The sequence below is a fragment of the Dromaius novaehollandiae genome, chromosome 7 (assembly GCF_036370855.1).
Source record: "Dromaius novaehollandiae isolate bDroNov1 chromosome 7, bDroNov1.hap1, whole genome shotgun sequence".
Taxonomy (NCBI): domain Eukaryota; kingdom Metazoa; phylum Chordata; class Aves; order Casuariiformes; family Dromaiidae; genus Dromaius; species Dromaius novaehollandiae.
Genome location: NC_088104.1, coordinates 44,306,453 through 44,331,224, shown reverse-complemented (window position 1 = coordinate 44,331,224; position 24,772 = coordinate 44,306,453). Strand labels below are relative to the sequence as shown.

General features: G+C 60.1%; 2 protein-coding genes across 2 annotated transcripts; both read left to right on the top strand.

Annotated features, from left to right (window-relative positions):
- Window positions 1-6,152: 6,152 nt before the first annotated feature.
- On the top strand, window positions 6,153-7,834 carry LOC135328975 (protein S100-B). Its single transcript, XM_064515537.1, has 3 exons — window positions 6,153-6,290; window positions 7,187-7,339; window positions 7,667-7,834. The coding sequence occupies exons 2-3, from the start codon at window positions 7,202-7,204 to the stop codon at window positions 7,805-7,807; spliced, it is 279 nt and encodes a 92-aa protein (XP_064371607.1). The 5' UTR covers window positions 6,153-6,290; window positions 7,187-7,201; the 3' UTR covers window positions 7,808-7,834.
- Window positions 7,835-9,111: 1,277 nt separating this feature from the next.
- On the top strand, window positions 9,112-20,494 carry LSS (lanosterol synthase). Its single transcript, XM_064515424.1, is given in 23 exon segments — window positions 9,112-9,132; window positions 9,223-9,403; window positions 10,396-10,534; window positions 10,940-11,048; window positions 11,415-11,536; window positions 11,855-11,951; window positions 12,810-12,945; window positions 13,179-13,287; window positions 13,640-13,758; window positions 14,210-14,307; window positions 14,443-14,470; window positions 15,101-15,157; window positions 15,608-15,679; window positions 15,819-15,869; window positions 16,018-16,167; window positions 16,510-16,606; window positions 16,808-16,913; window positions 17,445-17,510; window positions 17,954-18,034; window positions 18,311-18,481; window positions 18,937-19,015; window positions 19,345-19,431; window positions 19,433-20,494. Coding segments are annotated over 23 exon segments (2,460 nt in total). The 5' UTR covers window positions 9,112-9,118; the 3' UTR covers window positions 19,724-20,494.
- The last annotated feature ends 4,278 nt before the right edge of the window (window positions 20,495-24,772 follow it).

Below are 24,772 nucleotides of genomic sequence, written 5' to 3'. Positions count from 1 at the left end.
CAGCCCCAGCAACAAGGGCTGGTCCAGCTCCAGCTGCAGAAGCTGCTAGTGGAAACAGTCAGATGGATCTGAGTGAAGTATAAATGCAAACCTATGGGAAGGGCTATAGGAAGGGCAGGAGTTGATTGCACCTAGACCAGCAGGTCAGCGAGATCCCAGCACATCCTCTTCTAACCGAGGGATGTGCGTGTCGGCCGCAGCTCCGTGCTGACTGTGTACCTCCATTTCCAGGCAGAATCCCAGAAGGTCCCGGAATTCACGTCCTGCCTCCAAAACGCCCATGAGTTCCTCAGGTTCAGCCAGGCGAGCAGAGCCGGTTGGCGGTGTCTCTGTTGTGCTGGCTGCGCAGACTCTGAGTCTTCTTACCGCCCTATTTAATGCCTCTGTTTTCCTCTGAAGAGATCTTCTACAGGCCTGGACTAGCAAAGCACTGGGGACACCCTGTTGTTTCCTGCATGCTTTTTGCTGGGGAACAGCAAGGAGAGGACCTCTGTAGCTTGGAGAGGACCTTGGCTGGCTCTAGGGCTCTCTGCCCAGTCCTGTGAGGCGTTTGGGTTGGTTTCCTTGGGCTAAGAAAAGGTGGGCGACAGAGAGCTTAAGATTTTTTTTTTGCCCCTCATCCTGCCCCATGACCACCTTTGAGGTATCCCGCTGGGAAATCTGGCTTCCTTGGCTAGTGACTGCGTGGGCTCAGCTCCTGCTGGCCAGGCTTGTGGGGTCATGGGTGGCTTGACACAGATGCAGCTGCAGGTCTTGCTTATGGTGCTGGCAAAATGAACATTGAACGCAGATGGCTTCCTGGTGGGAAAGTAATGAGGGTCAGCAACACACAGAAGTCAGGCCAAAAGCTGCTTTCTCGCTGCTCCAGAGCCAGCCTCTGGCCTTGGCTGCCTCCCTCGGTAAAGGGTGGATGGTGCCCAGGCCTGCAGAGCTCTGTTCTTGCCATGGTTTCAGCATGTCTCTGCTGCCAGGCATCTCTGGCCTGCCCTCACTGTTGCTCTTGTTCTCTGCAGATCCCGGAGAACCCAGCCGACTACCAGAAATATTATCGCCATATGAACAAGGTAGAAGAGCTGGAGCTGGCTGCTGTGGGATGGGTGCTTGGGGCAGCAATTTGGGCAGAGGGGATGGGACTGAGGGGCAGCGACTTCCTCTGTGCAAGGGGAGAGCAAGTCTGGGGGAAACTGCTGAGCCCTCCTGGCTCAAGGAGCGGGGCGCAGGCCATTTGTCTTCATGGCATGAGGCAGGGGGGACCTGGTGAAGAAGCTGCCTGTCTCTTCACTTAGCGGTTGCCTCCATCTTGCCACCATTTGCTGGCTGGGTTTCCTGTTGTGTGCCAGCTCGTGGCAGAAAAGCATCCAAGTGGTGCGTGATTTGCCTGTGAGATCCCATGGGGACTGTGAGGCTGCCTGTCTGCTGTCTTGCTTCTCGCAAGGGCCCACCAAATCCTCGGAGGGACTGATGGCTGCATAGGCAGCCACTGAGCTTGGGCTGCTTTTGAAGCAGGCGTCTTTCTCCCGACCAGAGAGACTCTGCAGAAGGGCCTGGACTTCTGTCGGAGGACGCAGCGAGCCGACGGGTCGTGGGAAGAGTAAGCAGTGCTCCTGGGGCCTGGCTTTCCCCTGGCAGCCCCAGTATGAGAGGGACCGTGGTGGCAAGCGCTCGTGGCTGGCAGGATGTGTGGGAAAGGCAAGCAGGGGCCGGTTCTTCCCCTCTTCAGCTGCTGTGTGCTTTGCTCTCCTGTCCTTTCCCTCCAGCCCAGATGGAGCAGGCACCTCGCACGCTGCACGAGGCCTGGGCAATCCTTGAGGGCTGAGGTGGCTCCAGCTCCTCTGGTTCCTGAGTGGCTGCTGCCTCCTGAGCAAGCTGGGAGCAGTCCTGGTGGGGCTGGATGTGGTTGTGCCCTAGCAAACACCGGCTGCAGGGACGGTGCCTCTGCCCAGCTCTGCACTTGCTCTGACCCCAGCAGCGTGCAGCCATGTAAATTGCATAAGGGAAGCAGCACAGCTCTCCCTAGTGAGGACCCGCGGTATGAGAGTGGAAGCACTTCCAGGCACAAGCCGTAGGTGCTATCCTGCGTAGTGACGTCCATGGGAAGGACACCAGAACTGTAAGTTGTTCAGAAAACATCATACTGTCCCTGAATGTGCCCAGGGCTGAACCCGTGTGAACTAAGCCAATTTATAAAATAAACGTCAAATTAGTTGCATAAATCTCAAGTTAAATCAATTTATTGTACCTTCCCCGAATAAGCCCTGAGGCTCTGCAGGACAAACAGCTGTTTGCTAGTGGAGGAGCTTCTTAAATTCATCTTGTAGTATATATGTATAATAGGTGTCATCTCACGGGCATGTTTCTGTCTGGGGGTGCTGATAGACGCTGTATTTGGGAGCAGCGCTTGCATGCCTGCAGCACCTGGGCCTAGGGGACCGCTCTGCCAGATGCTGTGCAGACACAGACAGGCCCTGACTCAACGCCTTGAAGTCAAGGTTGGCTTTTAAACCCAAGTATTTACAGCTATGAATTTGGGCATTTCTACCTGAACCACCTGCACCCCATTATCTGCTTGATGTGGGCTCACCTCTGCAGGATGAAGGACTCCAGGTCCCTCTGAAAGGCAGCAGGAGCAGATTTTATTGCCAAATTCAAGCAAGTGTTCGTTAAAATCCCACCCGGCACACAGCAGGGGAAATTTCAGCATCTCTGGCTCACATGCTTCTCTCCAAGGACAGATACAGCTTTTATAGTGGCTCTTATAAAAACTTCATCTTTCCTGGCAGGGACAGGGACAGATAAGGCATGAAGAGCTTTTCTGCAGGGGGAGAGGAAAGGGAAATTCATCCATGCCGCCGGGAAGTCAGGACGGGCACTTTAAGCACGTCTGTGGAGGCGAGGGACATGGCGATACTCACACCAGATGCCCTGGGCCCCATCCCGCGGGCACTGCCATCCCACACCCTGTGGCAGAACCCTCCCGGGATTCTGCACCAGCGCCCGGGGACAGAGACCGTGCCCAGGGCATAGTCCATGGCAGGGACGCCTGACTCACCCCATCAGCTGGCGCCAGTTGGTGGAAACCACTGCCCTCCCTCACCCCGTTCCTGACTGCCTTTTTACAAGGCCAGGAGGACCTTTGTGCCCAGGCCCACAGGTGTTTTCCTGCATCTCCATGGTTACAGCACCTGCAAAACACAGGGAATTTTTTTATGGGTGTCAGCCCTGCCCTTAGCATCCTTCCTTGCTTGGGCAGGGCCCACTTATTTAAAGGGTGCCGGAGGGCTGGCCCTACCACCCCGGGGAGAGCCGTGCCGAGGACAGCGATCAGGGCTGCTGCTGGGAGAGGCTGCGGGTCCTCTCTGCTCACCAAACCGGAGGTCTGAGCTTTTGCGTTCACGGAAAACGGGGCTGACAACCGTGTTGCATGCGTGTGTGTGTGGGGGGCTATGCATGGTCTCCAGAAATCTCTAGTGCAGCCATGCAGGGGGGCCAGGACCCTGCTGTGTCCAACACGCCCTGGGCCAAGACAGGCTGGAGACGGCCCCGGCTCAGCGACTGAACGCAGAGCGCTTGCTGCAATTGCCTTTGCTGGGCCGGTTGGCACCCAGGGGGAGGGGGCAGCTGTGAGGACCTGTGGTGGGGTGAGATCCCTGGGGAGACGGGTGCCTCTGTGCTCGGGGGCAGATTTGGGGGCGGACGAGCTGGGTCCTGGCCACTCGCAGCACGGTGGCATCACCTAGCCCACACTCTGCAGAGGGTCGGGGGCTGAAGGGGGCCGGGGCTGCTCAGGCGGGGGATGGGTCCCCTGGGATACCCTCCTGCGCGGCCGTGGGTTACAAGAGAGGCCATTAACGGCATGTCCTTCCCTTGCAGCTCCAGGGCGGTGAGAGGATGTCGGCCCCCCACCCAGGTGAGGGGGCTCAGTGGGGCCGGGGCAGAGACGCGGGCACCACCTGGACCTTGCTGCCCTGGGAGCCGTTTGGTGCTGTCACCAATGGCACCCAAAGGATCGAGGCCAGGCTCCCCCCCCCACATGCTGCTCCCCTAATGGGTTCGCGTGGCCCCACAGGCGTCGGCTATGCAGGTAGGGCCCCACCGCACTCCCTGACGTGTCCCCTCTTCCTGCAGGACCGCACGGAGGGCCACCACCGCCACACCCTGGGCCTGGCAAGCCAGGGGGCCCGGGACACTCGCCCCCACATCATGGTCACCCCGGTCCCCACCATCCGGGTCCCCACCATCCGGGTCCTCACCCACCAGGTCCCCACCATCCAGGTCCCCACCATCCAGGTCCCCACCATCCAGGTCCACCGCATGGACATCACTGATAGGCACTGAAACACCATGAAAACCTGCTTGCTTTGGCACATGTCCATCTTTATCGGCCACCTGCTCATCCTGCACCTCCAGGAGCAGTCGAGAGAGATGTTGCCTGCTGTCCTGCCGCTCCCCCTTCTCTGCGGGCTGCTCAGCTGCCTGCGGGAAGCATCACCTCCATCTGATCTGTGCACAACCTTGTGAAAGAGTCTCTGCCAGAAACGGAGGCTTACAGCTTTTTCTTTTCAATAAAGTCCATTTAACACCTCTGCTTGGGCCAAATGGTTTCTGTAGCTGGCAGAAAGGACTCCTGAGCTACACTTCCCACACAGACGTGACCACATAGCAGGGATGGACAGATGTGGGGCTCCTGCAGCCCCTGCCCTTCCAGCTTACCCCTGCAAGCCATGTTACTGCACGTACAGCCACTGATGTGCTGGTGGGATGGGGCTGCTGACATCTCCCCTCCAACTGCCCCCTCAGGGCAGGGCCAGCCCCAATACCATCGCCCTGGCTGAGGCTGGAAACTCCCAAGGATGGAGATCCCCTGTCTCTGGATAGGTGCCAGGGCTGGGGGATCCGGATGTCCCTCCAGCATCCCTGCATCCCTCCACACCCAGGGGCCCACTTGCGTGCAAGGGGTAGCAGGACCATCAGCCTGGTCTGGGCCACCCAGCAAGGAGAACACGGGTCCCAGAGAGTCCCCAGGAACTGTTCTTAGTGCAGACCAGTGCAACTGCCTTCTCTACCAGAGAGGGAGAGGGAGAAGGGCTGATACCTTGATGAAAGGGAGCCATCGTTCCTTGGGTGGCTGCATCTGCGGGGCTGGGTGAGCACAGAGGGCTTGGAGTTGGGGGAGAGGACTGGGCGTGGGACGGGAAAGCCAGTGGACTTAGACACGGTTTGGCTGGTTACTGTTTTGCAGAACAGTAACTGGGACAGCTCTAAATGGGAATAGCACAGAGAAGAGGAGGTCTTTCCTGGCCAGAGTTTCTGTCCGAGCTCTCTGGCTCCCACCTGCTCTCTCCTGCCACGCTGCATTCTCTCATCTCCTCTCTTCCCCACCCACCTCTGGTCCGCTTGGTCGTTCTCCACGTCCAGCCTCAACAGAGGAGAGGAGCCACTGACACTTTTGGGGGCACAAGGCAGGATGTGCATCCAGAGGGGCTGTCACAGAGTTTGCAAAACGCTGCTTTGGCCTCAGCACTCTCATCCTGCTGCCTTTGCAAGCTTATTGAGGAAACGCCCCCAGTAAGGGTGACACTGGGGTCCAGCACATGCCCTTGAAGACGCATTTAGGCAACCAAAGCCAAAGAAAGAAATGGATATGACCACTCAAGGCAGAAGAAACCCACCATGGAGAAGCACTGTGCTCCCAAAAAGGGACCCCATGCGCACTCCCTTGCTGCTGAGATGCAGTCCGTCCCTGGCCAGGTGACAGCCTTGTGAAAGCACTTTTTATACTCCAAACCCACATTGCCTGGCTTTTGGTGAGGCTACAGAAAGGCACACCCACGGATATCAATCACACTGTCCCCATAAAGAAGACCACCAAAAAGGCAGTGCTGCTGCTACTCACCTTGTCTTTCAGCCCCTGGCAGCCTGATACAGCCACAGTGGGGGGCACCGGGACGGGGCAGCCAGCCCCATCACGAGGTGCACAGCAAAGGGACGAACGGCCACGGGCACAAGCCGCAGCAGGGCAAATCCCGAGCACATAGAAGAAAACAAACCCCGTCCCCCCGCCACGAGGGTGGTGCAGCCCTGGCACGGGGCCCCCAGAGGTTGGGGGGCTCCGTCCTGCCCGCGTGCACCCGGCGCCCGGCTCGGGGCGCCCCCGCCTCGGGCTGCCATTGGCGCCGCGGGGCTGCGGCACTGCCCGGGGCGCCGGCTCTCCGCCCCCGGCATAAGAAGCCGGCGGCTGGCCGGGCGCCCGGGCCGCATCGCCGCGCCGCAGCCCAGCCGCCGGCGGGGAGGTGAGCGGGGAAGGGGCCGGGGGAGGCCGAGGCCGAGGCCGGAGCCGGGCTGTGCTGTGCTGGTGGGGGCGGCCGGAGCGGGCGAGGGGGGCTCGGATGCTGCTCTGCACGCCGGCCTCCGTGACCTGCCCCCGAAACAGGGCTTAGCGCGACCGCGGCACCGGGAGGGTCTCAGCCCGAGAGGCGGCCGCGGGGGGACCCGAAACGAGAGCGCCGGGGCCGGGAGCCGCTCTGCGCGGCGGGGACCAGCTGCCTCCCAGGCAACAAAGCCGGAGGCGGCTCCGCGCGCTCGGGAGCGTTGGGCAGGTGGGTTTGCAGCTCGGCCCTGGCGCGGGGACCGCTCCGTGGGGCGGGAGGAGCCGCTGCCCTGCCGGCGAGCGGTGCTGCTGCGAGGGGCTGCGGAGCGAGCGCCCGCGGGGGGAACTCAGGGCAAGGGGCTTGTTCACTCCCTCCAGCGGCATCCAAACCGGCTGCTGCTCGGGTCCCCCGACTGCTCAGGTGGAGACGGGCCGCGGCGTCGGGCGGCGGAGGCCGAGTCGGGGAAGCCTGCGCCGGGGCGGGGGAGAAAAGCTTTCTGAGGCAAAACCAGACAAAGCCACGGATCGAGGCACAGGAGCCAAAGCAGCGAGGCGACACCGGGTATCACTAAGGCAGGGTTGTCAGCAGAGAGGGCGGCAGGAGGACGTGGTTTCTGCGGCCCTGCTCCCTGGGGCGGCTACTTGCAGGGCGGCTCGGGGCAGTTGACAGGGTCCCGTCCCCGCCTCTCCGGCTCTCAGTGCCCGTGGCCAGAGCCGCCAGCGGTGCCCGGGCGCTGCGCACACGCTCGGGGCCGGCGCTGCGGGCAGGGGCGTCTGTGGCGCAGCCCGGGCTGAGGCGCTGCCTCCCTCCTGCCCCAGGGCCGCGCCACCGCCATGTCCGAGCTGGAGAAGGCCATGGTGGCCATCATCGACGCCTTCCACCAGTACTCGGGGAAGGAGGGCGACAAGCACAAGCTGAAGAAAGCGGAGCTGAAGGAGCTCATCAACAACGAGCTCCCCCATTTCCTTGGTGTGAGTATGGCCCCCGCAGCGGCGCCCGGCTCTGCCGCCTTCGCTCTCCCACGGGGACAGCGCGGGCGAAGGGGTTGCCCAGGGCCTGGGGCGGCGGCCGCGGCAGGGCGGGGGGTCGGGGCCGGGCGCTGGGGGCGTCTCCTGGCTGCGAGGGGGCACGGTGCTGCCCCGCGTGGCCCCCGGGCCCTGCCCCACGGCGCGCCTGGGTCGGGCACGCGTCCGGCGGGAGATGCGGCAGCGGGAGTGTCCTGGGAGCGGGGCATTTCGGCCCCCGGCCGGGCCTCGCTCCGCCCCTGCCCCCGGCAGCGGCCCCTTCCTCTCCCGCAGGAGATCAAAGACCAGGAGACCGTCGACAAAGTCATGGAGGCGCTCGACAGCGACGGGGACTCCGAGTGCGACTTCCAGGAGTTCGTAGCCTTCGTGGCCATGGTCACCGCCGCCTGCCACGAGTTCTTCGAGCACGAGTGAGGCAGCGTGCGGCCGCCCAGCAGCCCCCGGTCGCCGCAGAGCGACGGGCGCGCGGGTCGCTCCTCCCGGGGAGACGCCGGCAGCGCCTCGCGGCCTCTCGGGGCGCAACGTCCGCTAGACTCCAGCCGCTTCTGCCGCTGCGCGCGCTTCGCGAGCCCAGACCCCCCCGCGCTCGGGAGAGGCTCCCGGCAGGCGCCCGCAAGCCTTCTCGGCGGCTCGCTCCCGTCCCGGCGCTCAGTCCCCCGCGCAGCTCAGCCCCGGCATTTCTCGGCAGCCGGGCTGGGAAGGCGAGGCGTAACCCTGCGGCGGCCCCGCTTCTAACAGCCTGCAGAGCTGGAAGGAAAAGCCCGCGGGGGCCTGCGCCCGGGCTGCTCCCGGGCCCGTGATACACTGTGACAAGGTCTCCCAGAGGAGGGGAGGTGGGAGGGAGGGAGGAAGGAGGGATGCGGCCGGTGCGGCTGCCGCGCTCTAACGTAGCCTAGCGCAGCCTCCAGAGCGCCTGGAAACAGCGGGAATAAAATGCTGTCCTGGTCTTTGGGCTCTCGTGGGAACTGCGTCCTTTCCTCCCAGGTGCTGGGCTGCCCCTTGGCTCACCCTGCGCTGGCCGCGGGTGGAGGGGGAGGCCGCAGCCCGGGGCATCGCTGGGTCTCACGCTGCCAGCAGGCTCCTGCGCCTGCCTCTCCCCCTGCGCATCGACCCTTCGTGTTGTGCAGGGCTCCCAACACCCGGCCCCTTTCCCCGCCGGAAAGCTCCCCCTCCCCGGCATCCCTCCGGCAGGCCCCAAGGCCCAGGGCTGTCGCTCCGCCGGGCGAAGTCACCCGGGAGGCCAAACGAAGGCGCCTCGGCCGGGCCGGCTGCCGTTCAGGACGTGCCGCTGCCGCCGGCGTTGTCCTTGGGCTTTGCACGGAGGAGCCTGTGCAAAGCCCAGACTGAACCGGGATGATTTCCGCGAAGCCGTTGCTCCCGGCGTGCTGCCCAGCGCCCCGCTCGGGGAAACCTGCACACGAGCAGGCGGAGCCCTGGCCAACGCCCGGCAAAGCCGCTCGGGGACGGCAGGGCCGCCGCCCCCTCGCCCCCCGGCTGCGCAGCGACCGCCCTCCCGGCAGCCCCGCCGCCACGCGGCCGCACCGCCGCTCCGCCCCCACCCGCTCCCGCTGCCGCCGGGCCCGGCCGGGGAGGCGCGGCGGGGGCGGGGGCGGGGGCGGAGCCGGCGGCCCCATTGGCGGCGGCCCGTGGGGCCATGTCGGGCCAGGGCGGCGCCGTGCGGGGCGGTCTCGGCGCGGCGGCGGCGGGATGGCGGACGGCGGCGGGATGGCGGACGGCGGGTGAGTGGTGCCGGTGCCGGTGCCGGTGTCGGGATGGCGGGTGAGCGCTGGCGGGTCTCGGTCGCGGCTAACGGCGGCGGTTGCCGGCAGGGCGGTGCGGCGGCGCGGCGGCCCGCGGCGCTCGGCGGCGGCCACGGCGCTGCCCGGCTGGCGGCTGAGCTGCGAGGGCGGCCGGCAGACCTGGAGCTACCTGGGCCCCGACGGCGGCGAGGCGGCGGCGGGGCGGCGGGCGCAGACGGCGCTGGAGGCGCACTGCCTCGGGCTGGACACGGTGAGGCGGCGGCCGCGGCCCGGGGGCGGCGGTGGTCCCGCCGCCGGGGCGAGGGAGGGGGCGGCCCGGGGCTGAGGTGCCCCCCCCGGGGCTCAGGCCGGAGGGGGGAGCTGAGGGGGGTCCCTGGGGCTGAGGTGCCCCCTGGTCCCGAGGTGCCCCCCAGTCCCCAGCTGGGGAGGGTCCTGGGGCTGAGGGGGGGTCCCTGGGACTGAGGTGCCCCCTGGTTCCCAAGTGGGGGGGTCCCTGGTGCTGAGGGGGGGGTTCCCTGGGGCTGAGGTGCCCCCCGGTTCCCAAGTGGGGGGGGTCCCTGGTGCTGAGGGGGGGTTCCCTGGGGCTGAGGTGCCCCCCTGGTCCCCAACTGGGAGAGGTCTCTGGGGCTGAGGGGGGGTCCCTGGGGCTGAGGTGCCCCCCGGTTCCCAAGTGGGGGGGTCCCTGGTGCTGAGGGGGGGGTTCCCTGGGGCTGAGGTGCCCCCCGGTTCCCAAGTGGGGGGGGGTCCCTGGTGCTGAGGGGGGGTTCCCTGGGGCTGAGGTGCCCCCCTGGTCCCCAACTGGGAGAGGTCTCTGGGGCTGAGGGGGGGTCCCTGGGGCTGAGGTGCCCCCCGGTTCCCAAGTGGGGGGGGTCCCTGGAGCTGAGGGGGTGTTCCCTGGGGCTGAGGTGCCCCCCGGTTCCCAAGTGGGGGGGTCCCTGGTGCTGAGGGGGGGGGGTTCCCTGGGGCTGAGGTGCCCCCCTGGTCCCCAACTGGGAGAGGTCTCTGGGGCTGAGGGGGGTCCCTGGGGCTGAGGTGCCCCCCGGTTCCCACCTGTGGGGGTCCCCGGGGCTGAGGGGGGGGTCCCTGGGGCTGAGGTGCCCCCCGGTTCCCAATTGGGGGGGGTCCCTGGGGCTGAGGTGCCCCCCAGTCCCCAGCTGAGGGGGGGTTGCTGGGGCTGAGGGGGGGTCCCTGAGGCCCTGGCTCCGGCTGGGGGACCCAGGCTGAGGCGTCGTCTCCCCGCAGGACGAGCTGCTGCGGCCCTTGCCGGCGGCTCACACGGCGCGGGAGGCAGCCCGCAACGGCATGCGGTTCTACGCCGGCCTGCAGGCTGAGGACGGGCACTGGGCCGGCGATTACGGCGGGCCGCTCTTCCTGCTCCCAGGTGGGTCACAGCGGGGTGCTCAGCGCTCCTGCGCACTGCTGGGGTGACCCCACAGCCTCGCCTCGCGGGGAGGAGGAGCCCCCAGGTGCTCCCGGCCTGCTTGGCGTTGCTCGGCCTCGCAGCCTGGGGACAGGACGTGTCCCAACAGGAGACCCTTCCCTCTGCTGAGGCGGGAGGGGGCGAATTGGCTGTGGCTGGGCCCATTTAGCATGTTGCTACATCCCGGCACATCTCTGCCTTGTCAGCAGGAGTGTCACCGGTGAGCGTGGGGGTGGCTCCCCGTCATGCCTTGGCGCAGTGTCGCAAGGTGCTGGGCTGTGCTGGCTGGAGAGGGCATGCTCTTCTCAGCCAGATAAACACCCTGCATTGGACGTGGTAAAAGAGTCAGTCTGCCTGATCTTCCAGGGCTCCTCATCACTTGCCACACTGCTAAGATCCAGCTGCCGGAGGGGTTTCGGGAGGAGATGGTGCGCTACCTGCGCTCTGTGCAGCTCCCGGATGGCGGCTGGGGCTTGTGAGTAGCAGGGAGGCGTCTTTTTGTGGTGGTGCCTCTGAGATTCGGCACTTGGAGCTGCTGCCAAATCTGCCTGGGCTTGGGGAGCGGGAGGTGACAGCTGTGATACCTCTGGGTGGCAGCTGGACTGCTTGTGTAGGACTCCAGGGATGTGCCTTGCCACAGAGCCCACTGGAGCAGAGAGCCTAGCTGCATCTCCTCCTTGGTGCTATCCCAAAGCATTATGTGTTTCAGGGCAGTGCAGAGCAAAAACATTCCTACCCAGGTTGGGGTCATCCCTAGCATCCCATTTTGCCCTGGCAAAGAAAGCCCTGTGCAGTGGTTTGTGTCTAATGGCTGTCCTGTGTGTGTGTGTGTGTGTGACAGGCACGTGGAAGACAAATCGACAGTGTTTGGCACAGCGCTCAACTACACAGCCCTGAGGATCCTGGGGGTTGGGCCAGACGACCCTGATGTTGTGCGGGCCCGTGTCAACCTGCACAGCAAAGGTCAGCTCTGCTGCCTGGTACAGCAGCCATGGGGCTGGGACACTGGTGGGAGGGGCTTGGCTGGCCCCGAGGACTGAGTGGAGCGTGGGGGGCTGCCAGGCAGTGGAGGAGCTGACGTGCTTCCTTGCCCTTGATGGCACCAGCATTTCAGGTTAAGCCTGAGAAAGCATGTCTCATTTCTGGGCCATGGTCTGCTTGCTGTTTTTTTGGCATGTGTCCCAGCCCTGGTGGCATGCTCCCAGATGTGGGGAGAGGTGGGAGAAAGCATGGGATGGGCATGGTTGCATTAACCCCGAGAGCTAACATCCCTCTCTGCAGGAGGTGCTGTGGGAATCCCTTCGTGGGGGAAGTTTTGGCTGGCTGTCTTGAACGTTTACAGCTGGGAGGGAATGAACACGCTCTTCCCAGAGATGTGGTATGTGCTACCCTCGGTGTGGAGGTGGGGAGTGGTGTCAGTCCCACTGTCAGCCTCGGTCCCCGAGCTCTCCCAAGCGTTGGTGTTTACGGGGCTCACCCCATCTGCAGCCAGGGCTGCTCCAGCCACTTGTGAGCTGGGAGACCAGCAGCAAGGCCAGCCAGCAGGTGGATAGGACTGAACGCTGCGCTGAAGTGATATGCTGGAGCTCAGCCCTGTTAGCTTTACCCATAGAGACCTTGATATATCCATCAGCTCTCTGCTACCGGTATCTTCTGCTCTCGTGGCCAGCCAGACCTGGGCCCCAGCAGGACAGAGTTTATTGTGTGTAAGGTTGCCAGCTCTAACCCCCACCTATACCTTTTGCGGTCGCTCAGAGGGTCCTGAGCAGCCCCTTGGTGTCAGAGAGGGAAAGAATTTGATTAATGTTTTCCCCTGGGGGAAATCGGAGGGTGCCCAGTGCCAAGGGCTGCTTGAGCTTTGTCATCGGATGCGCTCAGTTGGCAATCTGGGCCTCTACCTTCAAGACTGCACTGGGAGGAGAGGTGTCCTCGATCAGACTTCTCTGCCTCCTCTTTGAGCTCAGGGTCCTCCCTGCCCTGCCTGAGTTTGCCCAAGAAAGGTCTCTGCTGGCCCGGGTGGGGAGGGAGCAGCCTTGCTGGGGAGGGTCTGCATGGGGCCAGGCTGCGTGGACGTCCCCTTCTGTCCTTTGCAGCTGGACTGGCAGCAAAGGGCCTGGTACAGGGGATAGGGAAAGGCCCCCCCTGCTCCAGGCATCCCCTTGCCGGCACATCATCGCTCCGTGCCTGCCTTGGCCCTCCCTATCGCTCATGCTAGTACCTTCCCTGTTGTGAACAGGCTGCTCCCTACGTGGTTCCCAGCCCACCCGTCCCGGCTCTGGTGTCACTGCCGCCAGATTTACCTCCCCATGAGCTACTGTTACGCCAAGCGTCTGTCAGCAGAAGAGGATGAGCTCATACAGAGCTTGCGGCAGGTAAGCGGGTGACCCTGGCGGGGCTCCCCAACAAGGACACTTGGCTCCCTGACCTGCTGCTGTGCCAGCCGTGTCCTCGGGGCCAGCCTCCGGCTTGCAAAGTGACAGCCCTTGCCTGCACAGGGGAAGTGGTCTCTCTGTCCAGGTAGACAGAGCCAACTGCCTGCAGTAAGCTGCCTTGGGGTGCTTGCTTGCAGCCCTCCAGGCTGATGCCCTGTGTTCTCCCACACCAGGAGCTGTACGTGCAGGACTACGCCACCATAGACTGGCCAGCCCAGAGGAACAACGTGGCTGCCTGTGATGTGTACACCCCGCACAGCTGGCTTCTGGGGGTGGCTTATGGTGAGTGCAGTGTTGGCTGGCGCGGGAGGGCTCTTGCCGTGTTACTGCCCTTGCACGAGCTGGTGATGGAGCTGAGGCTGCCTTGTGCCAAGGGGTTCTCTAGGGTCCACTGCCAGCTGCCGGTGCACGTCCTGGATTCGTAATGGAGACTCTGATCTTGTGATCAGCAAGCTTCCGCCTCCGTGAGAGCCTCAGGGCCTTGCATCCTGATCCTTGCGCTACTATGGGGCAGAGTAATCGCTGTGTTTCCCTCGACTAGTCCTGGTGTGAGCGGTGGCCCAGCCAACCACAGCAAGTGGCTCTGGCTGCACAGGATGGGTTTTTCACCACGTGTCCCTTTCTTCTCCTGCAGCCATCATGAATGTGTACGAAGCCCACCACAGCACGTCTCTGCGGGAGCGAGCCGTGGCAGAGCTGTACGATCACATCAAAGCTGATGACAGATTCACTAAGTGCATCAGCATTGGCCCGGTAGGCCGCTTGCTAATGACCCTTTAAAAGTCGTGTCCTTGGCTCTATTCCTTCTTGTGCCCCTGAGGGACCAGGCTGGGATCCCTCAGCCCTCTACAAGTGTGACCTGTAACCATAACCAGTGGATCTTGCTCAGGCACAACTGCTGCTGCTCCTAATGCTAAAGAGCTTACAGCTAACGGGGCACAGGAGATGCAGCAGGCATGGGGGCAGCTGTTGTCCCTGATAAGGGGTACATTCCCCATGTCCAGGAAATGATCTGGGGGGAAGCCCTGGGGTAATCTCATGGCTGAGCTGGGCAAAGTGTCTTGCTTAGTGTGATGCAACAGATTGAGCTGTTTGGATGAAGCCTGGGACCTTTACAGGGCTATGCGCAGGGTGGGAGTGATGTACATATCTGGGGCTGGAGGATGCTGTCTCCAGGGCAGTGATGATACTGTTCTCTTGGCAGATTTCCAAGACCATCAATATGCTGGTTCGCTGGTTTGTGGATGGGGAGAACTCCCCGGCTTTCCAAGAGCATGTCTCCAGGATCCCGGACTATCTCTGGTAAGGGCTGAACATGGCCTGCCTGGCACAGCACAGGGCTCTGATCCATTTGCGTGAGCACACTGTGGCTTTCAGCCCCCTTCCCAGTGCTCTTGCTGTGCCTGCGCTGCAGCACTGTGCTCTCCTCTCCCACAGGCTCGGCCTCGATGGCATGAAGATGCAGGTGAAGTGCCATGGGATTCTGGCTGTGACTGAGAGGGACCCAGGCGTGCTGTGGCAGCCTGTGGGATGGAATAGCTTGTTCGTGCTGTGGCTGAGGTCCCAGCAGCTCGCCTTGCCTGTCTCACTGCCACTTGCCCTGGCTGTGCCAGCAGTGAGCAGCCTCTGTCCTGCTGGTCTGCTTCTCTGTGTCCGGCTGTCAGCTGAGGGGCAGCTCGAGGCCTCTGTCCCCTTCATCCCCACAGATGCTGGGAGAGGAGGAGGAGGAGGAAGACATGGTGACACAGGCCCCTGCCCCTCCGCTCAAATGCTGCGTGTGGACACTGCCGTGCTTCTCTCCTGGCTGTTGCCTCCCTCTGCTCCTCATCCCTGGCTGCCTCTCCTGTCCTGGCTGTGCCTGGCACAGGCCGTGCTGGCTGTCTCCTTTCCTGTCCCCTTGCCATCCCTGTGCTGCTGTGTCTGTCCCCTCTGCGCCTGCGCATCAGCTGTGGTGCTGCACACCCCGAAGCTGAGACGCAAGGTGGAGGGAGCTCGCGGGGGCAATGCAGGAGGGAGGTGCTGCCCCAGAGAGCTGGGGCAGGCTGCCCTCCTGCCACAGGCAGCTGCCTCTCCCTGCCTACTCTCTCTCTTCCAGGGGACAAATGGATCCCAGCTCTGGGATACTGCCTTTGCCGTTCAAGCCTTTCTGGAGGTAATGCTCCCTTCAGGGCTGTGTGCTTCCTCAGGCGAGTGGCCTCTCCTGGGCCATCCCCAAATACTGCTGGCTCCTACTGCACATCCCCTCAGAGCTCTGCTGTGTGGATCCTGGCATCACATTGCACACCAGGGCTGGGTGGACACACTGCTGCTCAGAGCTGTTGACCTGTTACTCCCCGGCCATGTGGGCCCTGGCCAGGCAAATGCCTCTCTCCAGCCCCAGCAACAAGGGCTGGTCCAGCTCCAGCTGCAGAAGCTGCTAGTGGAAACAGTCAGATGGATCTGAGTGAAGTATAAATGCAAACCTATGGGAAGGGCTATAGGAAGGGCAGGAGTTGATTGCACCTAGACCAGCAGGTCAGCAAGATCCCAGCACATCCTCTTCTAACCGAGGGATGTGCGTGTCGGCCGCAGCTCCGTGCTGACTGTGTACCTCCATTTCCAGGCAGAAGCCCAGAAGGTCCCAGAATTCACGTCCTGCCTCCAAAACGCCCATGAGTTCCTCAGGTTCAGCCAGGTGAGCAGAGCCGGTTGGCGGTGTCTCTGTTGTGCTGGCTGTGCAGACTCTTGAGTCTTCTTACCACCCTATTTAATACCTCTGTTTTCCTCTGAAGAGATCTTCTGCCTGCCCTCACTGTTGCTCTTGTTCTCTGCAGATCCCGGAGAACCCAGCCGACTACCAGAAATATTATCGCCATATGAACAAGGTAGCAGAGCTGGAGCTGGCTGCTGTGGGATGGGTGCTTGGGGCAGCAATTTGAGCAGAGGGGATGGGACTGAGGGGCAGCGATTTCCTCTGTGCAAGGGGAGAGCAAGTCTGGGGGAAGCTGCTGAGCCCTCCTGACCCTTCCCCAGGGTGGCTTCCCCTTCAGCACCCGGGACTGCGGCTGGATCGTGGCTGACTGCACGGCAGAGGGGCTGAAGTCGGTGATGCTGCTGCAGGAGAAGTGCCCCTTCCTAACCAAGCCCGTCCCCTCTGAGCGCCTCTTTGACGCCGTGAATGTGGTAAGTGCTGCAACAACTGGGGCTGTGGGAAATGCAGCCAGCTAAACTGAGCTAAAACAGGAGAAGGCAAGGCCTGATGAGTTGTTGTACCGACTTATGCAATACCAGGCCTAAGGCCTGTGGCCTGCTAATAGCGATGCTGACACCATATTTACTGTGATACAAGTCTCTGGAGTGATGGTCCAGCTTGGGTGTGCCTGTGGCTGTGGGTTGGGATGTGAGTTATTTGCCAGCCCTGTGGGCTTGTGGGCTTGACTCTGTCCTCACACCTGGCTCGGGGGTGGACTGGGGTGGCGCTGCCTGTGGGCCAGTTGGGTCCCCACTCTCTGCTTGTCCGGGCAGTTGCTGAGCATGAGAAACTCCGATGGAGGCTTTGGCACCTATGAAACCAAGCGAGGAGGTCGCTTACTGGAGCTGCTGAACCCCTCGGAGGTGTTTGGTAAGGGGAGCTGTGTGGGGCGGGTTGTCCCGCCCGCTGCAAAGGGGCTGGCCCTGCCGTGCCCAGCGGGTGCCTGGCTTGGCCCCAGGTCCCTCTGCGGGATGAGCGTGCGCTGGGGCCAGGGAAGGGGTCGGCAGCGTGCTGCGGGGAGAGCTGCCCGGCCCAGGGGCTGTTGCATTGCTGTCCTCCTGCCCCCGGCAGGTGACATCATGATCGACTACACCTACGTGGAGTGCACGTCGGCCGTCATGCAGGCGCTCAGACACTTCCACGAGGTCTTCCCTGAGCACAGGGCCCCAGAGATGAGGTGAGACGCTGAGAGGAGAGTGGGGCAGGGGGAAAACAGGCTGCAGTGACCCATGCTGCCTGCCATGGCCCCAGCTGAGACGGGCCCTGCTGAGCCTTGTCAGGGCCATCTGTGTTGGCATGGAGCTGCCCTTGGCACCTTCAAGGCTGGGATGCTGCTGACGTCTCCAAACCAGAGCTCCCTGTAAGAGGCTGGGGCCTAGCCTGGCTCAAGGAGCGGGCCGCAGGCCATTTGTCTTCATGGCATGAGGCAGGGGGGACCTGGTGAAGAAGCTGCCTGTCTCTTCACTTAGCGGTTGCCTCCATCTTGCCACCATTTGCTGGCTGGGTTTCCTGTTGTGTGCCAGCTCGTGGCAGAAAAGCATCCAAGTGGTGCGTGATTTTCCTGTGAGATCCCATGGGGACTGTGAGGCTGCCTGTCTGCTGTCTTGCTTCTCGCAAGGGCCCACCAAATCCTCGGAGGGACTGATGGCTGCATAGGCAGCCACTGAGCTTGGGCTGCTTTTGAAGCAGGCGTCTTTCTCCCGACCAGAGAGACTCTGCAGAAGGGCCTGGACTTCTGTCGGAGGACGCAGCGAGCCGACGGGTCGTGGGAAGGGTAAGCAGTGCTCCCGGGGCCTGGCTTTCCCCTGGCAGCCCCAGTATGAGAGGGACCGTGGTGGCAAGTGCTCGTGGCTGGCAGGATGTGTGGGAAAGGCAAGCAGGGGCCAGTTCTTCCCCCCTTCAGCTGCTGTGTGCTTTGCTCTCCTGTCCTTTCCCTCCAGCCCAGATGGAGCAGGCACCTCGCACGCTGCACGAGGCCTGGGCAACCCCTGAGGGCTGGGGTGGCTCCAGCTCCTCTGGTTCCTGAGTGGCTGCTGCCTCCTGAGCAAGCTGGGAGCAGTCCTGGTGGGGCTGGATGTGGTTGTGCCCTAGCAAACACCGGCTGCAGGGTCGGTGCCTCTGCCCAGCTCTGCACTTGCTCTGACCCCAGCAGCGTTGCAGCCTGCATCTCCCTTGGGCTGTGCAAACCTGACACTACTGCTCTCCCTTCCCTCCTAGGAGCTGGGGGGTTTGTTTCACCTACGGCACCTGGTTTGGCCTGGAGGCATTTGCCTGTATGCAGCACACATACCGCGATGGGTGAGTGAGGGGCAGTATGCTTCCCGTGCCCCTCTCTCTTGGGCAGGGGCAGGACCACGTGGTGGGGCTGAGCTGATCCCCTGGCTGGCCCAAGAGCTCCTCCTCCCAAATCTTATGCCTGTGATATGACCAGGGCACTTGCTGCCAGAGCCTGAAACTCTTGGGCAGCCCCACACTATGGGCATGGTAGAGCCTGGCTCCCAGCTGACTGGGGCACGTGGGTGCAAACTCTCCTCGGCCCCCAGCCCCATCTGATTCTCTGCCCCATCTTTGCAGGGCTGCGTGCAGAGAAGTGGCCCGGGCCTGCCAGTTCCTGCTCTCCAAGCAGATGGCAGATGGTGGCTGGGGAGAAGACTTTGAGTCGTGCGAGCAGCGCGTGTACGTGCAGAGTGCCGCGTCGCAGATCCACAATACGTGCTGGGCCCTGCTGGGACTCATGGCTGTCAGGTAGGAGCAGCTCTCGCCTCTTCAGACACCGTGTGGCCCTGAGCACGTAGTGAGATAGGAAACGCAGGCCAAGTTATAGGGAAGAGCTGGCACGGGCCCTGGGCCCGGCCGTGTGCCGTATGACATTTCCTGAAAGATGCTGTCGGTCACAAGCCTGCTGCGGTGAGGGACTGGCTGGAGCTGTGGTCCACAGGCTGGTGGGGCTCTTGATGCCTGGGGGAAGGGGAGCCCGTGCAAAGCAGGAGTCTGGGTCGCAACCGCAAGCCTCTGGCCTGGGACAGTTTTGCCATATTCTTTATGTCTGGTGTGCTAGGGTCATAAGGGGTCTTCCCAAAGCACTCGGCATGCCGGGGACAAGCATGGGGATCCTGGAGATGGCTGAGTTCCCTAAGCGCGTGGATGGAGGTACATGGATGGTCCAGATTTGGGAGTGTTTACATCTCTGTGCTTTGCAGGTACCCTGATATTAGTGTGCTGGAAAGGGGCATCAAAGTGTTGCTCGATAAACAGCTGCCCAACGGGGACTGGCCTCAGGTAGGTAGATCCATTCTTGTCTCTCCAAGGGGTTCCTCTGGTGTTGCAGCTGTCCTGGGCACTGTGCAGCTGTTGCAATGGTGCATTTTCTCTTACCTGCAAGAGAAGCCACTTGTGGGCTTTGCTGGAGGGCCCCGGGGGGGGAGATGAGCTCAGCCCTGTGTCATGGACACAACTGCCTGCTTGCAGTACTGAGGCGGTGGCCCAAGGGTCACGTGGGGTAGAGGGAAGTGCTTCCAGAGAGGGCGATGCTACACTGAGGAGCGTGGATGAGAGGGATGCAGTGGGTCCCCTCTCACCCACACCGCCTTGCTGTTTTTCTCTCTCAGGAGAACATTGCTGGAGTGTTCAACAAGTCGTGCGCCATCAGCTACACCTCCTACTGCAATGTCTTCCCCATCTGGACACTGGGGCGTTTCTCCCGGCTGCATCCCAACAGCCCTCTCGCTGGGCAGCTGCAGCCCAGATCCTCCTCTGGGGCAGGGAAAGCCCCAGAGGAGGCCTGGTCTGCCTGAGCCTGGGCCACTGCAGACACTGTGGCCTCCAAATTGTCTCTGCTATCGCCTGGCACGTGGGGGCACAGGACTATTTCAAGCAAGATCTCAACGCTGGTCTTACCACAGCCCTGGACCAGTGCATCTCCCAGGGAGGAGAGTGCCAGCATGGTGCCACTGGGTCCCCGTTTGCTTTCTGTTGACCCTTTTCTAAGAATCAGCTTTTTAAAAGCCTCTGTCTGGGTATATCCTCCCCCACAGGACATGCAGCAGGGTGACTTTTTGGATCAAACTGGTGACCTGAGAAGAGAAAGCTGCCCAGCTATATTGTAGTAGACATCTAGACAGACTTGATCTCTCATCCTTGGTAGAGCAAAGCTGTTTTTATCTTCCCCTTGTGCTGTCCCGGCTCTCTCAGGTTGGCTGTCTGCAGCAAGAGCCTGGGATTTTGGGCTTTCCCTGTGCCCAGCATTGTGATGGGGTGCTCTACACGCCCTGCTGAACCAGCCTCCGCTGTGTGAGCACCAACAACTGCCTTCAAAGTGCTCTCTGCTCTGGAGCCGTCACTGGGAGGGGAAGAGCATCTGTCCCCTCTCAGCTGGTTAGGAAAGAGGAGTGCTTCACCTGTTTTTCTGCTCTTCTGCCCCCCAGCCAGTGGCACCTGGCTTCCCAGAGCCTCAGAGGTGAGGTTGCCAGCATCGTTCCCACTTTGAAAAACCGGACACAAAAAACAAGGCAGAAAGCACTGAGGTGGTCAGTGTTAGAGGCACAGCCCGGTCCCCTGGTCTCCAGCCAGGCACGCTAGTTTTCTAGCATGGATGAGTTGCTCTGGAGGCTGTTTTGTGCCTTCTGGCACCCTCCGTCACGGGGAGGGGAGGGATGCCCCTGGGCAGCTGTGTGCTGGGGGCATTTCCTTTTTGTCATCAGAGCTGGAAGTCGTGCTGAGTGGCTGATTAATAAATTACTAATGGTGTTGCATGTGGTATGTAGCTGTTTGCTGGTCTTCTCTTGGCCTGCCCCCATGCACATCCCAGGCAGCGGGGAGCTCATCCAGGAACAGCCTGTAGCCTGGTTTGGGTCACCGGTCTGTTTTTTCCAGCCTCCTATGCTCTTCTGTATATCCCTTGCTGTTTGGTGTGGTCCCCGGGCTTCCTAAAAATCTGCTCTATCCTCTTGTCCTTGTTAAATTGAAAAGCTTATTCAAGCAAACGCAACTTAGGCTGTTTTGACAGCCTCCTTTGCCTTTTCAAATTCTGGGCTCCTTTAAACCTCTCTGTGATAATACTGTGCATTTAAAGCACCTCAGTGGTCTCCATCAGAAACAGGAAGGTATTTTTACCCACCAACGGTATGCAGTTACCTAATGCTCACAGCACCGTGATGTCCCTAGGAGTGCTGCAAAGAAGATGCTGTTTTATCGCTGTGATCCTGTTTTCCTTACCAACCCTTTAGTTAGTAAAGGGGCAAAGATCTGTGATGTTGGATACCAGAGCTCTCTCGCTGCATTTATGCCCTGTACGGATGATCTTGTTCTCATCTTTGCATGAGATCACAAGCAGGGAGTGGTGTTTCACAAGCTTTCATCCAGCTGCAGCTGAACGGATTCAGGTGTTAGGGGGTTGTGCATCCTGAGAGGAGGTGGCAGTTTGGTTTCCACCTAGGTCTTTGGCTTGAGAACATCTTGGTCTTTCACGGGACAAAATTACGATTGTAAAAGTTGCAAGGCAGGACCCTAAACTATTGAATGGTGTTTATTTTCCTTCCTGCCTTGGAATTCCAGGAACTTTCCTTCAGCTTTGGGGTAGCAAAATGTTTCCTTTGTTATGCAGAGGCAGAGTCCTGGGCTAAAAGCTAATGAGTGTCATTAGAGCAGATAAAGCAGAGATACTAGGCAGCAAATGGCTTCTCTTTAAAGCTAAACCAAACCTGTTAGTTCGGGGTTTCAGCCTGAACCTCGGTTTCGTCCTGTTTCTGAGTGGGAGGCAGTAAGGGGGGGTGAGGTGAGGCATGCCAGGAGACATGATGTCAAATCTGGCTTTTGAGCAGGTCTACCTGGGCATCCTCACCTGCTTTCCTTGGGCAGAGCTCAAGACACAGAAGTGCCTTATTCTCAAAGGTTTCAGAGGTCATTTGGGTCCCTAAATACCCATGGGGATTTGGACTTAGTTTCTACTCTGCTCTTAAAGAAGGATTTAATAGCACTTTCTTAACCCCTGGATATCACATACACGATGATATCAAGATAGACAAGAGAGACAAAGACCAAAAAAGTCACTGGCGAGATCCAGAAGTTTGATATTTAAGTAAAACTTTCTTCATACTTTTTTTGTTTCCATGCAGGTGGAGTTAGTTTGCAGCTTTTGCTGTTCATGCAGCTGTTCCAGTTGTGCTTAAACTGGTTTCCAAAAGGGTCCTGGTCAATTTAAAAAGGTTATCTGTAAGCAGCTGGGAAGCTGGATTTCTATCAAAAGTTAGGAAGTTGGACTTGTTACTTTTTGGACCAAGGGCAGGGGGCTTCTCCAGCAACCTGGCCCTTTCCTTGCCACAAGCAGACACAATGTGTCGAGCTCTAAACCTGAACTGGTTTCTTTGTGGAGTACAAGACATTGTGATTCCTAAACAGAGTATGAAAGCTGTTTCCTATGCCTCAGAAACAGACCATTGTAATGGGGTTTTGATACTGATGGTGTCAGTTAATGTTTTAAAGCTATTGCAGATGCTCCCATGGCTTAAGGACACTTACTCTTGGCTCTCAGCTCATTTTCTTCAGGTGTCTGATAGCAGGTTCCTGGCTGAGCTGTGATGTGACTTCTGGCAGTTGACCTGACAACCTTGGAGCAGTTAAAGACCAACTGCGAGGTGCTCTAAGGGGTCATGACTCAAAGGCCAGGCGACCTGCAAGCTGGGAAAGCTGGCTTCGCCCATCTGTCCTTCAACTACCATGTGCCAGTGACTTTACACCATGCTGCAGTTCTGAAGCTTTCTGAATATCAACTATACTTCTTCATCCTTCCCCCCTGCGCCAAGAAGTCACAAACGTCCCCACCTTAGAGTTACTTTGTGACTGATAATTTCTCATTTCTATATAGGGAAAGCCAAAGTAAGCAGCAGAGCTCAAGAAAGAGCTGATGGCTCCTAGCGCCAGTGGCTCAGTCTCTCGTACCTCCAGGGACCATCATGCCTTGTTAGGAAAAAAGAAAAGGAAAAAAGGACTATTGTGTGCAGGTTTGTCAACTTGCCTTTCATTTATAAACAAAAATTCAGTAAATGTTCACTTTTTCCTCCTTGCTTACTGCTCACACCCTTCTAGGGCTGTGATTTTTTTTTTTTTTTTTTTTTTTTTTTTTGCAGGGAGACTGTCCTGGCTTAGTAGAGAAGAGAGGAGGGGGTCTGGTGCTCACAGGTGACTGAGGAGTCCCCAGCAGAGAGGCACTTCTGCTGTGTGTCATCCTGGTCCCTATCATGGTGCTGTTGGGGTCTGGCCCTTCCTTTGTGTCCTACTGCTGCAGGACGAGGGACTCGCAGTAAAAATGGGTGTTTAAGCTCCCAAAGTAATCACAGCCTGTGCCAGCACTTTGTTCTGTCTCAACCTACATGAAAAAAAAAATGTATATATAGCAAACCCACCCAAAACACAGCGCTGCCACTGTGGGTCTCATGAGATCAGTGTAGTTCAGCAGAGAGGGGACAGAAGCAAAATCTCCAGTGTCATTTGAATTTTTTCACCACCTTTGGTATCATTGGGAGATGCTCACAGTGGATTTGCCTTAATAGATGTGGTGCAAGGAGGCAAAACTCCCAGCTCCTTTCTGCACCCGCCTTTGCTGTGGGCCTGGGAGCTGCTCCCTGCCGGGCTTCTTCCACTGCTTGCCCAGTGGCTGCTTTGCAGGGGCCGGTGGTGGGGTGGCAAGGGACGACCGCTCAGGGAGGCGAACAGAGAGGAATTTTATAAGGGGTGAGAAGGAAAAAAACAGTCATCCAGCTCTGGGCGCTAGCCAGGAGCGAGGGGGAAAGTGGAGCAGGACTGCTCCAGCCGCAGAAGCCTCGCTCCCCGTCTGCTTGCAGCTCAGCCCTGATGGCCGGGTGTTGGGGAGCTCTGCTCCGAGGGGCGTTGCAGAAAACATCAACTAAAAAATAGCTGTGGATACCCTGGGACCTGTGGGGAATGGCCAGGCTGGGCTGGGGGCTGTAACGAGAGACCCAGCTGCTTGTTCCTGGTGGCTTGGGTGTCAATGCGGCAGCCAGGACGCCTGGGTCTTGTCCTAAATCCAGCCTTGGCACTTCTAGTTTGTCATCCCTGGCACTGCTTGCCTTGATGTGGCTTGGCCCCCTGCCCCAAGCTATCAAGATGCCTGCAGGTACCGCGCTGGCCTCTCACCGGGCTGCACATCACTTGCCGAGCTTCCCCAGGGAGTGGATGACGCTTTGAGCTCTGCAGCTGGAGGACAAGAGCCATAGTTAAAGCAAGCTGAGGTGTGCTGCAGCACCTGATGGGCTCCAGAGTGCGTGCCCAAAGTTTAAATATTGCAAATTTAAAAATGGGAAACAGGTTGCTCTTCTTCCGCCGGGCTAAATTTTGCTTGATTTCTTTCCCCAGGGTTTGCTGGATAACTTCCCGGGAGCCAGGCCACTCCCTCCAGGTTCTTTCCACTGTGTCTTACCATTGCCCCGATCGGCAGACCAGGGTTTTAACTCATTTTGAATTTTCAGGGACAGGAGCCCCGTGTCCAAAACACTTCTGATTTCTCAGTTCTCAGCTCCAGGCATCTCCTGGAGGCAGAAGGTGGCTGACGGTGCTCAGTCAGTCCCAGACTCAGCTCTGCAGCCCTGGTCATGGATGTGGTTATCTGGGGCTTATTGCATCCAGGCCTGCTGTCTCCCTGGTCAGGATTATGCTAAATGGATGTGAGTTTTTGGACTCGGAGCAGTCCGGCTGTATTTGCCAACATCTTGCCATGAACAGGGTGGGCTTTGCATCCCCTTACTGCTCCGACGGTTTTATAGAGTCCTGGCACCACATTGCTCCTGGGTGCAATTACTATTCCCTAATTGTAAAGCAGAAAAATCAGCCCAGAAGTGCCTTATAATTGAGACATCTGCCATCACCAACTTCTCTGAAAATTAACATAAAAATGCCAGATCTCTCATAAGAAAGTGTTTAATACTTTCTGGGACTTGTTGATACCTGCTGCCAGTGTGAAAAGCCTAAATGGGTGGCCCAGTACATTTTTCAGAATTTATCCTGATTGCTGAAAACACCTTG